The sequence below is a fragment of the Barbus barbus genome (genome assembly GCF_936440315.1).
Source record: "Barbus barbus genome assembly, chromosome: 40".
Classification (NCBI taxonomy): Eukaryota; Metazoa; Chordata; class Actinopteri; order Cypriniformes; family Cyprinidae; genus Barbus; species Barbus barbus.
The window spans coordinates 24,426,225-24,437,784 of record NC_136718.1 but is presented as its reverse complement, the minus strand read 5'-3'; the positions used below and the strand labels follow the sequence as shown (position 1 = coordinate 24,437,784).

Sequence of the window (11,560 nt, the reverse complement as noted above, 5' to 3'; positions counted from 1 at the left end):
ACTGCTTGATGTTTCAAAGAAACTACTAATATGATTTATAAGAACAGGGGCCGGATTCACGAAACATTCTTAAGAAGAAATTTATTCTTAACTGCCATTTTCTTATTATTTTTTAACTTTAGAAAAAAGTTAAGAATATTTTGTATTCCCAAAAATTCTTCTTAAGAATATTCGTATCTTTTTTTCTTAAGATTGTTCTTAAGAAAAAGTTTAAGAAGAATTCAAATTCTTGAAAAGAATCTTCTTAAAAATCATTGTAAATAACTTAAATTTAGGACAGCCCCATACCTGTCTTAAATCCCAAACAGTAAGAATTATTTAATGATTTTATTGGGTTATTCCAAAATAATTGTTATATTTAAGCATTACAACAACACTAAGAACACATACATATACATAGGACTATTAATAGGCATGTGCACGAGCTTTCGGAAGTGACAGCGAATCAGCCATGACTGATAATGTAAACAAAGATCGTTCATGAATGATTAGCCTATGTAGTAAGGCTACTTTTTTCTGATTTCAAAACTCAGTAGGGAGCGAGTCAGATAGAGAACTATTGGATGCTTTTAATTTAGCCTATACATACGACATCTTTGGCAAGATTCAGCGCATATGAATGCGCCGATACACACAGACGAGTTTTCTGTAGCAGTGATCTCACAGACCGGAAGCGTTCACTAGGATGAGAGCGCAAAAACACAGCACAAAAATGAAAGAAAAAGACATGAGTGAAGAGTTCATCCGGCTACTGATGAACACTTAAATAACACGTAAATATCAGGTACTTGTTTCACTCCTTGAACAGAATCTGTTGCAGGAATGAGTTAAAGTCTGTTCACATCTCTGTGGTTAGATCAGTGTGCACAATAGTGTGTCTTTGACCTTTATTATGTATGTTTTGATTATACTGTGTTGTAAATGAAATACAAATAATTAAAAAAAAATTTTTTTTTCAGTCTCCTCACACTCTTGTCTTACCTGCCTCAGTCACAGTCACACTGATGGGCCATTAGCACCTTTAGGGGAGGGCTCTTTGTCTCTCAGGTGAAAATCACTTAATATTCAAGCCCATTACCACTCCCTCGCATATTGGCTTTCAATCACAAAACATGTCTTTAATATATTTAAATCAATATATTGTTTTCTGTGAATGAGTAAGCAGAATGATTTTCACATAATTGTGAAGTAAATATTCTAGCCTACAAGACTGATTACTCAAAAGTCTTATTCAGGACGATTTAGGGTGGTTTTTATGGCCTTATTTCAGCTACAGCTTTTCAGCTTCCCCCCCCCCAAAACTTACTAACCACGCATAATATTTTTTTTCTAAAAAATGCAAACATGTACATCCATCTTGGTCACATATTGTAGCACAGTTTGTGCTGAATACAAAAAAAATTCATGTTGGTCAATAGTATGTTTGTCACGAATCTGGTCCATGCTCTCCTGTTTTACCACCACCAGAGGTCACCCGTTCACCACATTGACTCTCACACTACACAGCACACTGGACTCCATTTCCCACTATGCATTGCACAGATCACAGCTGTCACCATTCACTCATCACACGCACCTGATGCTCATTTCACAATCACACACACTATTTAAACCATGGACTTCCTCAGCATCAGGGCCGAGTATTGTTAGCATTGATCACTCCCCAAGCGATAGACACCCTGCCTGTCTTGACCATGTTGTTTAGCTTTATTAAACAACATGGTCAAGACAGGCAGGGTCAATCAACAGCAGACAGGTATGGCAAGGGCAAGACAAAGCAATCCGTGGAACAAGCGTGGGTCGATGAGCGGCGAACAGTATCCAAAGGGGCAAGGCAGAGAGATAATCCAGAGACGAGAGCAATAATCCAAACAGGGAGCGAACAGAGTCCAAACGGCAGAGGCAAAGGGAAAATCCAGGAAACACGAGCAGGGTCAGACAGGGCAGGAAAACAAGGCAAGGCTAAGACTAGAACAATGGCTATGGCTCTGTAAAGTTGCTATCGCTTGGGGAGTGATAAATGCTAACAATACTCGGCCCTGATGCTGAGGAAGTCCATGGTTTAAATAGTGTGTGTGATTGTGAAATGAGCATCAGGTGCGTGTGATGAGTGAATGGTGACAGCTGTGATCTGTGCAATGCATAGTGGGAAATGGAGTCCAGTGTGCTGTGTAGTGTGAGAGTCAATGTGGTGAACGGGTGACCTCTGGTGGTGGTAAAACAGGAGAGCATGGACCAGATTCGTGACAATGTTATAAGTAGCTGAAATAAGCACAAATATCAGGGCATGTGAAAACATCAAGGACCCCAAAATCACCTCAGACCCCAGAGGGATATAAACTGAAAAAGTTATGTACATTGTGTTGACATTCTAAGAAGATCAAGTCAGGCCGCCCAGGTGTCTGAGACATTAACCTTTTGTCTTTATGCACTTCCTGACCATCGGGCAGGGTCCCAAGTTAAAGGTGAATGCTAAACTCAAGGCACAGCTGTGCCTTTGTCTCTATGATAATGTGAAGGTATGGGCGGTACGGTCAGGCTGATTGGATTAGCACCTATGCATTTGAATGACACTGTTATGCTGATGAGGTCAGGGCTGGGGAAATTCTGGTAATGGGCTGATTCCTGTACTGCATTTGCATGCTTTGTTTAGATTGTCTCCACCTCTATGTATCCCTCCTCCTTGAACTCTACAGTGCTGAGCTATAGTCAGACTTGGGTGACTGCAGCGACACACAGTGAGTTCTCAATAAAGAGTAACTTCTATTTGAAAGATATCCCAACATCTCCTGGTCTCTGCTTCAACGAGGAAAAAGTTTCCTACAATATTAATTGTTACTCTTTATAGGCTAGCAGTATGTTGTCAATTAATAATAATAATAATAATAATAAGTATTCTCCCTTCTTCACCTTACAAAAGCAAATGCATATTTTGTGAACAAGTGTGACATGTTTGAGCAAAACAGCCACTCTTTTAGTAATCATCAGCCTGAAATTAGTAAAAGAATAAGTACTGGGTTTTATTTAACAATTATGAAGCAGGACGGAGTTATCAGTTGGCAAATATTTCCTAGAAGCCCGGTTCAATGTCAAAGCAAATGTATCTTGTGACATTCATAAAAGTATCATCAGCACACAGAAGAAGCAGTTCTCCTCTGAGATGAGCAGAACCTCAGATGCTCAACCAGAAATCCAACAGCTGCAATTCCCACCAGACCAGACAGAACCAGACGAATCAGAGCCTCAGTGATGCCACAATGATCCAGACAATCTGAAAGAGAAGAGCGTTGTTCATAAACCCGGTCTCATTTAATGGTTTTGTCTGTAGAGACGGAAGCTGCACAGAGGTTACTGTGGCAGGAAGCTTTTTGTGGTGGTACTTTTTTATATACCTTCGTTGGTTGGATGGGTGCAGCTGGTGTTGCTTGCTTGTGATGTACCTGGTAGACAGTTCAAAGGAAAAGCAACTTATGGCCTCAAATCTGTAAGTTTATCTGTGTGTTTATCAGATCATCTATCCGTCCAACAGCAAAGTACTACAGGCCTCCAGATGGTTTAGCATCCTGCTCTGAAACATGAGCTGATAATCACTATTTATGAGCTCAGTGAATGAAGAAACACTCACCTGTAGATTGTTGCACAGTAACCGATGAGACCGCTGCTATGGACAATAGGAAACATGCTCATATTTTATACTTTTTACATATATTAGTATTATTTAGAGCTGAAACTTACCATATACATCAACATTGAACTTTCGTTTTGAGATCTTTGTGTTAATAACAATGAATGCTTCAAACGTTCCCGATTCGTTGGTCCTGATGTTTGAGATGGTTAGTGCTCCAGTCTTTTGGTCTAGCTGGACTCTGCCACTGAATCTCTCATCATAACTGGTGTAAATTTTCCCTTGATATATCTGTGCGACTCGAGTGCTTAGATTGTCACGCTCGTAAGACCACAGGATTTGAATATCTTGCTTCAGTTCAGGAACTCCTGGATGTAGACGCAGGACATCTCCCTCCATCACTCGAACACTTTCAGGTGCATCAGCCTGTCCACACACTGAGAACAGGGTTGATTTGGGTAAATAAATAAAAAAAAATGCAACAAACAACAATAGAAAAGACCTGTTAGCTCCACCTACATACATAACTGAATTTCTTCATGTTCTTAAATGTTAACTTTATGTACAGTCATCTTTAGATGTACAGTAATCAAGTTATAATTTAGAAAATTTCAATTAATTTTGTTTCTTTTTTTTTTTTTATCTAGATGCATTTTAGCACCACATGCACAACCCACACTGGAGATACCTGATCTAAGTTTGTGGTTATAGCTCTCTCTCATGTATATATGGACGACATATGGACATATGGAAGACCATCATGTATGGTCATCAAAATGTCTAAAGTTAATTAGGTGCATTTTTACACACATAAGTAAATATAATATATTAAAAGAATAGAAATAGAAAAGAACAAACCACAACCACCAAAAGAATAGAAAAATACTAGATCTGAAAGACCTTACCTTCCATACTGGTAAAAAATATGATGAAAACCCACATGCTGATGGATATTTAGCATAGATATCAAATATTAACATAAGTGATGTTGTTTATTTTGATCCATCTGGAGCTCGAGCTCATCTGATCATCATTCGCTGAAGATCTTCTGTTCTGACTTTCATCAGGAAGTGATCACTGACAATAAAATCAACTGTTACACAGATCTTACTTCCAGATCACAACTTTTCATATATCATCTTTAGTTTTTTCATATGTTGATAAAAAAAAAAAAAATTATGTTTATTTGAATTTTTTTTTTTACATTAATGTGGTGACAAATATATTAGTTTGATTATTTTGAAAGTATAATACCAAAGCTTACTAAACATCCCTTTTTATTATGGTATGGCTATGCTTCATGGCAAATGTTAAAAGCATGCAGTGTGAAAGCAGCAGAACAAACGTGATATTGCTTTACAAAGATATTTTAACAAAGCTATTTCAAGAACCAGTATAGGATTATGAGGACATTTGACTGGAACTTGATCTACATTGCATCTATTTTTATTTCTATATGTATTCATTCATGTTTGGTGTCAGTTATAATTTATTAATGCATTCAGCTAATCACCGTTAGAGAACTGTAAACTTTGCTACAATTTCCCCATGTCAATAAAAAAAATAAAAGTACCTACACTTACCGTTTTGACCAGCAGGTGCCGCCATCGAAGCATTTTGTAAGCAATTTGTTCAGACAGAGATTTTCCCGTCACTGATGTAGGAGGATCACCGAGATGGAAAACCGTAAGGCTACAAAATAAACGGGTTGAACGGGTTCTTTCTCAGCCATACAGTCTTTGGCCATAACACAAATGAATATATAAAGTGATTGGCTGAAAGTATTGGACCCTCCCCTCGTAGTCCCTATATTAGAGCTTTGAGGAGAGTCATCTGAATAAAATAATATGACTAAACCAACAGAGTTCGTGATAATTATGGGCTTTTTCGCTGTAATGATCGTCGTCAACGCAGATGGATTGAGAGTGGAAGTGAAAAGGGGAGAGAATGTCACCTTACTTGACGAGAAATCTGGATTGAAGTATGTCAATAAAGTGGAACTATATGAAGCACAGAGTAACAGCGAAAATCGGACTAGGGGGATCATCATCTACTGTTCCTCTAAAGAGAAGGAGTATGGCTGCAGAGCAGATAACTCTTCTACATTTTCACTCAATTTTAAGAACAACAGCGTCTATTTAACTCCCCTTGATGGCAGTAAAGAAGGATGTTATGTTGTCCAAATTACCGGCAAAATTGTGGTGGAGAAACGCTTTGTAGTCAAAGGTTAGTGCGTTATTAATCCGTCTAAAGTGCTGTTCTGATTACAAAACAAGTGCACCCCTATGTTTTTTTAAATATTATATTATAGGCCTATTATCTTTTTTTTTATATCATACAAGTTTTTTTTGTGAAATGCCCATCCAATATCTACTTTACTAGTTATTGGGCAAGAAACTACACTTTTAATTGGCATGTATTGTTTACTTTTTCACTGCACTCTTTTAACACCCGTTTAACTGCCTAGCATCTACCCTGAACACCAGCATCTTCCCAAAGTCTCTAGCAACTAAGTTAGCTAGCAAACTTTCTAGAGCCTTAGCAATTATATAGCAAGCAATGCCTTGTCAACTGTGACCTGTCACCTGTCTACATTTTATGATCTAAAGTTGGTCTTGAACTTAATTTTTCTAGTTGTTTTTCTAGTTTTTGTTCTAGGCTATACAGAGCAACTGCCCAGTAGGCCTAGCATTAGCCCAGAACCTTCATCCATTCGTCATATCTGCTTTATTCCCTGTAGGGTCACTGGAGACTGCTGAAGCCGGGACAATCAGCCTGGAACAATTGAACACAATCGAAGTGGGCATTGGAGTATTTACTGCAATGGTCATTTTGGCTATCATTGGTGTCATCAACTGCATATGTCAAAAGGCAAGCGTTAATACAGTACTATGCAGTAGCACTTCTGTTTTTGTGACACTTATTAACAGCAGTGATCAAGTGAGGACTATGTATTTTACAGTGGAGTTTTGAGCTCACAAAGGGCTTCCAATAATAATAACGTGTCACTCATTATGTTCATTGATCCGTATATTGATTTATATGATATTTTGGTATTAAAAATGTTCATGCGCAGTTTCAGTAACAGATTGTTGTTGAATGTCATTTAATTCTCAACATTCTTGTGTCTCCTTCCAAAAGACCCAGAGTAATCCTGATACTGATGCTGGTGATGGGGATCTAGATGAGACAATCTCTTTCATCTCAACCACCAGTGGAGGTCAGTTCACTATAGTTGACTCTGGGCTTTGTATCATGAATAAATATAGTTTGTTTTCTCTTAGGGATTTAACATATTACAACCTGTGCTAACATTGACTTGCCAACAGGTTGTTTGTGTGTCATTCGATTTTGTACAGGTTTTTCAAATATATTAAACCAAAACCATTTCACTATTTAAGATTTGTCAAAAACGTGACATTTATCTTTTGATATTTTTTCTTCATTAGAATTTGATGATTACACCAACCTGACAGGTTCTTTATTTTAAAAGCGTACAAAAAAAGTCATTTAATTTTCACTAAAAAAAATAACATCATCTTCACAGTGATTCAAGTATGAACTGTATGAACTGTAAGTTTGTATGAACTGCATTTTGCATGTATTTTTGATAGTTGTTTAAATTCAGTTGATTAAATAACCAATATCTGATGAGAGACATTACATACTTATAATTGTCATAGACAATGAAATAATTGAATAAATGTTAAAAATAGCTATTGAAGTGAATATAGTTTTATTTCCATATTGTTTAATTTAATATCCCTGTACCTCAAATTTGTGTCACTTTACTGACATAAGGACTAATAATGCAAAACTCTCCTTTTCCTACAATCAACAGGTAAAGATGACACAAATTATTCCTGCAAGGTGGTGGACAAGTCAAGCTTTTGCTCGGTTGATATGTGGAAGAAGAAACTGGGAGACCTGGACATCTTCCAATTAGACAATTTAAAAAATAATAATAATAGTAATGGTTCTAATAATAATAGTCAAAATGAGTATATTAATAATTAATTAATTTCTAGAATCTTAAAGAATTAAAATTTTCTAATTTATTTCACTTTATATGATTTTATAACAACATAATTTTTCTTTTCTCTTGCATTGCTTGCTATTGTTTAATCGCATGATTAAATGATTTCTGTTAACTGGCTTTCAGCTCTGTTCTTTTAATTAATACAGTTTTTGGGAACAGACAAAATACAGATTTTTGGATATTGGTATTTGACAACAGACAAAATAGCTGTTTTCTGACATGATGTTCCTTTTGTTTGAATCTCGAACTAACATCTGAATATTCATTCATATATGTGCATGTCCCTGCAAAGGTATTTCTGGCAGGGGGGAATATTCAAAAGTTATTATTTATAAAGTGTCTGGTTTTATTCAACTTTATTCAAAAATATATAGATATTATGATAACAATCATTATCCACCAATCTGACTGTTTACCTAAATCAACCTCTGAATGTTTATTATTTTATTCTGATATTTATTTTCTTTATAAAACAGAGACAGAAAATGGCAGAATAGTGCCATGACAAGTGATGAATAGACAGAACTTTAGGCAGAGTTTTCATTTTTGGGATGGCACAAACAAATGCACGCAGTTTTATTAAGCAGTGATATCAAATAATCTTTTTCAATCAAACATTCCTTTTGCATTTCATTAACAAGACATTAGATGCTTTTTCACCGTCGGGCTGAACAGTTCTACTTATGTTCCCACTTGAGCTCGGTTTGGCACAGCACAATTATCAGCACAGTCATAGCTAACCATGCTGAATCGGGCTGGCAGAACGTGTCTAGTCGCATCACCACTCAAGATTGGTCACTTGTCTGTTCTCTGGCTACTACATTCTCTCTATAGCTGGCCACAGCGAGCTATTTGAGTGAAATAAAGTGATATATCTAATCGTCCTTCATAACGCAGTCTCCTACTAACGTCTCAGACAGTATGTAAACTTGCATTACCAAGGCAGTGGTTCTGTTATCAGCCCTAGTGGGAAACGAAACCGTACTGTATTTGTGCCGATTGGCCCGGATCAGCATGGAATGGAACGGATAAGCAAAGAGAACAGTTCGGCCCAATGGTGGAAAAGATTCCGATTTTTATTCTTTTAAGGGTTCCATTTATACTTGTAGTCTCATGACCAAAAGTTCTTGTAGCATTCCATCACTATCATGTTTTTTAGCATTGTGGTGTCTCATGGTAATATCATCATCACGCAGAAGCAACTCTTCTCTGAGATGAGCAGAACCTCAGGTGCTCAACCAGAAATATAACAGTGGCGATTCCCACCAGACGAATCAGAGCCTCAGTGACCCCACAGTGATCCTGACAATCTGAAAGAAAAGAGAAACATATTGATATTAAGTTAATTGTAAACATTTCTTGTCATTCTCATACGTTCATGTCGTGGGCGGATCTCTTTCATGTGCAGATGGATGCTTTTATTGCTCACTGGATTTGCAGCCGTGCAGCTGTTAGTCTCAGAATCATTATAATAGAGCTCTAATGGTAAACTGAGGTTGATTCTGAGATTAGGATTGCTGATCTGGTTCACCATCTCACCCCCTTTATACCATGAGATGAACATTTTTCACAGAGCAGAACACAGAGCACATTTCTTCCATCTTCTGTGGCTGCACTGATGTACCTAGTAAACGTGCTGTGTGAGGTTAATTCTGAACATTTTGTGAAAAACATTTCACTGTCTTATTTTTATGGTTTTAAGACCCTGAGGACCCCGTCAAATTGGCGTAGAGCAGTCGGTGAGACAGATCACTGATCGGCTGTTCAGCTTTAGCGAATCAGTGCATGACAAGAAGAGTGAAAGTGATGAAAGTTTTATTTACACAGTTATTTAAAATAAATTTTAATTTTACATATTTATTTTATCTGAGCATACCAATGCACACTTTTCATTACAAAATGGCCTTCTGGAATGAAGAAACTGAAGACCAGCTGGTCAACGTGATTCATATTCAAACATGCTAGTTTAGGGATCCTCAAATCTGGCCCACAAGATTCACTTTCCTGCAGAGTTTAGCTCTAACCCTAATGTCTTCAGGATCATTAGAAAACCACAGGTAGGTGAGTTTGATCAGGGTTGGGGCTAAACTTTTACAGCGCATTGGCCCTCCAGGGCAAGATTTGAGGAACCTGTGCTAGGCTGTAGTCATCACAGTGTGTTTCAAAATTATAAACAAATAAATTTGAAAATAGGAAAATTAATGAAAAAAAATGACTTGTTATAACAAAACAATTAATTTTAAAATAAATTCAGCCCTTAATTTTTGTTTTACCTTTTCACTTTATTTTTTTATTCTTTAATTTATTTATTTTTTATTTTTGCATTCATTTATTTGTATATATTTATTTATTCCCATACAGTATATGTGTATTTTCTTATTTAAATATTGCCTTATTTATTTATATAATTATTTACATTTCTGTCTCATTTTTAGACTGAAGTGTGTGCTCGATCGTAAACTATATCTGATGCTTCACAAACAGCTAGAGGTGAACATTTTTGCTTATAGCTAGAGCATCTTATTGCTGTTTTAGGAGAGCTTAATGCCAGTATTATGTGATGTGTTAAACTATTTTATTTTTATTTTGATTGATTTATTCAAAGACTTTAGGTTTCTCAGATACAAAGCACCAAAGAAAACACATTTGATTAGATCCTTAATAAATGTTGCTACAAATATTACACAGTGTTGCTTTCTCAGTATTTGTTGTAATGTTTTTGACTGCTTTGTGGCATTTTCAAGGAAAGTCGGCGGCCATATTTGCAACAGCTTTGGGCAGCTATTTTGGGCATCCAAAACCACTTGAATTGGAAAATTCTGAAACCAGCTTGTCACACTCATTTTAAACAACATATTTCAAATTAGCAACAAAGCAAAATCAGACATGAACTGTCCAATAAAAGTTTCTTATTTTCAAAAAGTGTTTAAAAAGCTTAGCTGAACCAATGTGCCTATGCAGTCGTAAGCAGACATCTCAGATCGCTGACTGTTTCCAAAGTAATATGAGCTTCTAACAGCAGCTGTAGGGAAGCGATGACCAATTACTGGCTTCTTGGTTTATCTCAAGCGTTTGTTCACAGTTTGCATCTGAGAAATCAGCTAGAAAGAGCCATGAAAGAGCTCACTTGCACATACACTTCCCAAGCTAACATGGTCCTCAGTTGATCTACAACACCAGACTTGAGGAAGCAACTGTGGTCTCTACAAAATAATTTGACAAATTGTAAAACACTTCAGCTGATTTGGAACATCCTGAATTTGGACAGCGTATTGATACGTGCCACCAACTTATTTGGAAAAAGTCTGATCTCTATCACTTAGTAAGATGGTCTTATTATTGGGAGACATCAGGGTAAGCATCTTTTCCATTGGAGAAAGCATAATGATCAACTTCAACTTGCATCATGTGGGCTTTGACGACCAATCACATCACGAGCTTGACGTCATTGTATTTCTATCAGAGTAATGCGACAGTCAATAGCTGTTTGCGGATACCATAGAAATGAATTAGAATTACCGTAAAGTGAATCTGTTGCAAAATTGTCTGTGACTTCTTTTATAAAAGGTTTTTTTGGTGTAAACTCTACAAATAGATAAATTCACAATGAACTTTTTAATGCTAAACATGTTGAAGATTAGCTAACATGCTGTTGATTCATTAAATGAGAAGTTGTTTCCGCACAAAATCTGTTTAATTGAGCATAGTGAAGCTTCTCCACCATTAACATCCACTCATGAAACGCTCCCTGGTCTCCTTTTCTGTTGACTGCAGTGTTACTTTATTCATTTATTTTTTGCTAACTTTGGAGGCTTGCCTTAAAGCAGTGATACTCAAATCTGGCTCGCGAGATCCACTTTCCTGCAGAGTTTAGCTCCAACCCTGATCAAACTCAC

The 11,560-nt window shown here is 36.7% G+C and overlaps 1 protein-coding gene across 1 annotated transcript; it reads left to right on the top strand.

The window, feature by feature from the left end:
- Positions 1-5,259: 5,259 nt before the first annotated feature.
- On the top strand, positions 5,260-7,780 carry LOC306859907 (uncharacterized protein). Its single transcript, XM_079401306.1, has 4 exons — positions 5,260-5,851; positions 6,366-6,496; positions 6,767-6,845; positions 7,467-7,780. The coding sequence occupies exons 1-4, from the start codon at positions 5,473-5,475 to the stop codon at positions 7,640-7,642; spliced, it is 765 nt and encodes a 254-aa protein (XP_079257432.1). The 5' UTR covers positions 5,260-5,472; the 3' UTR covers positions 7,643-7,780.
- Positions 7,781-11,560: the final 3,780 nt, after the last annotated feature.

Coding starts and splice junctions, on each gene's coding strand:
- LOC306859907 (XM_079401306.1), top strand. CDS start 5,473: ATGACTAAACCAACAGAGTTCGTGATAATTATGGGCTTTTTCGCTGTA. Junction 5,852..6,365: donor GAAACGCTTTGTAGTCAAAG/GTTAGTGCGTTA, acceptor TATTCCCTGTAG/GGTCACTGGAGACTGCTGAA. Junction 6,497..6,766: donor TCAACTGCATATGTCAAAAG/GCAAGCGTTAAT, acceptor TCCTTCCAAAAG/ACCCAGAGTAATCCTGATAC.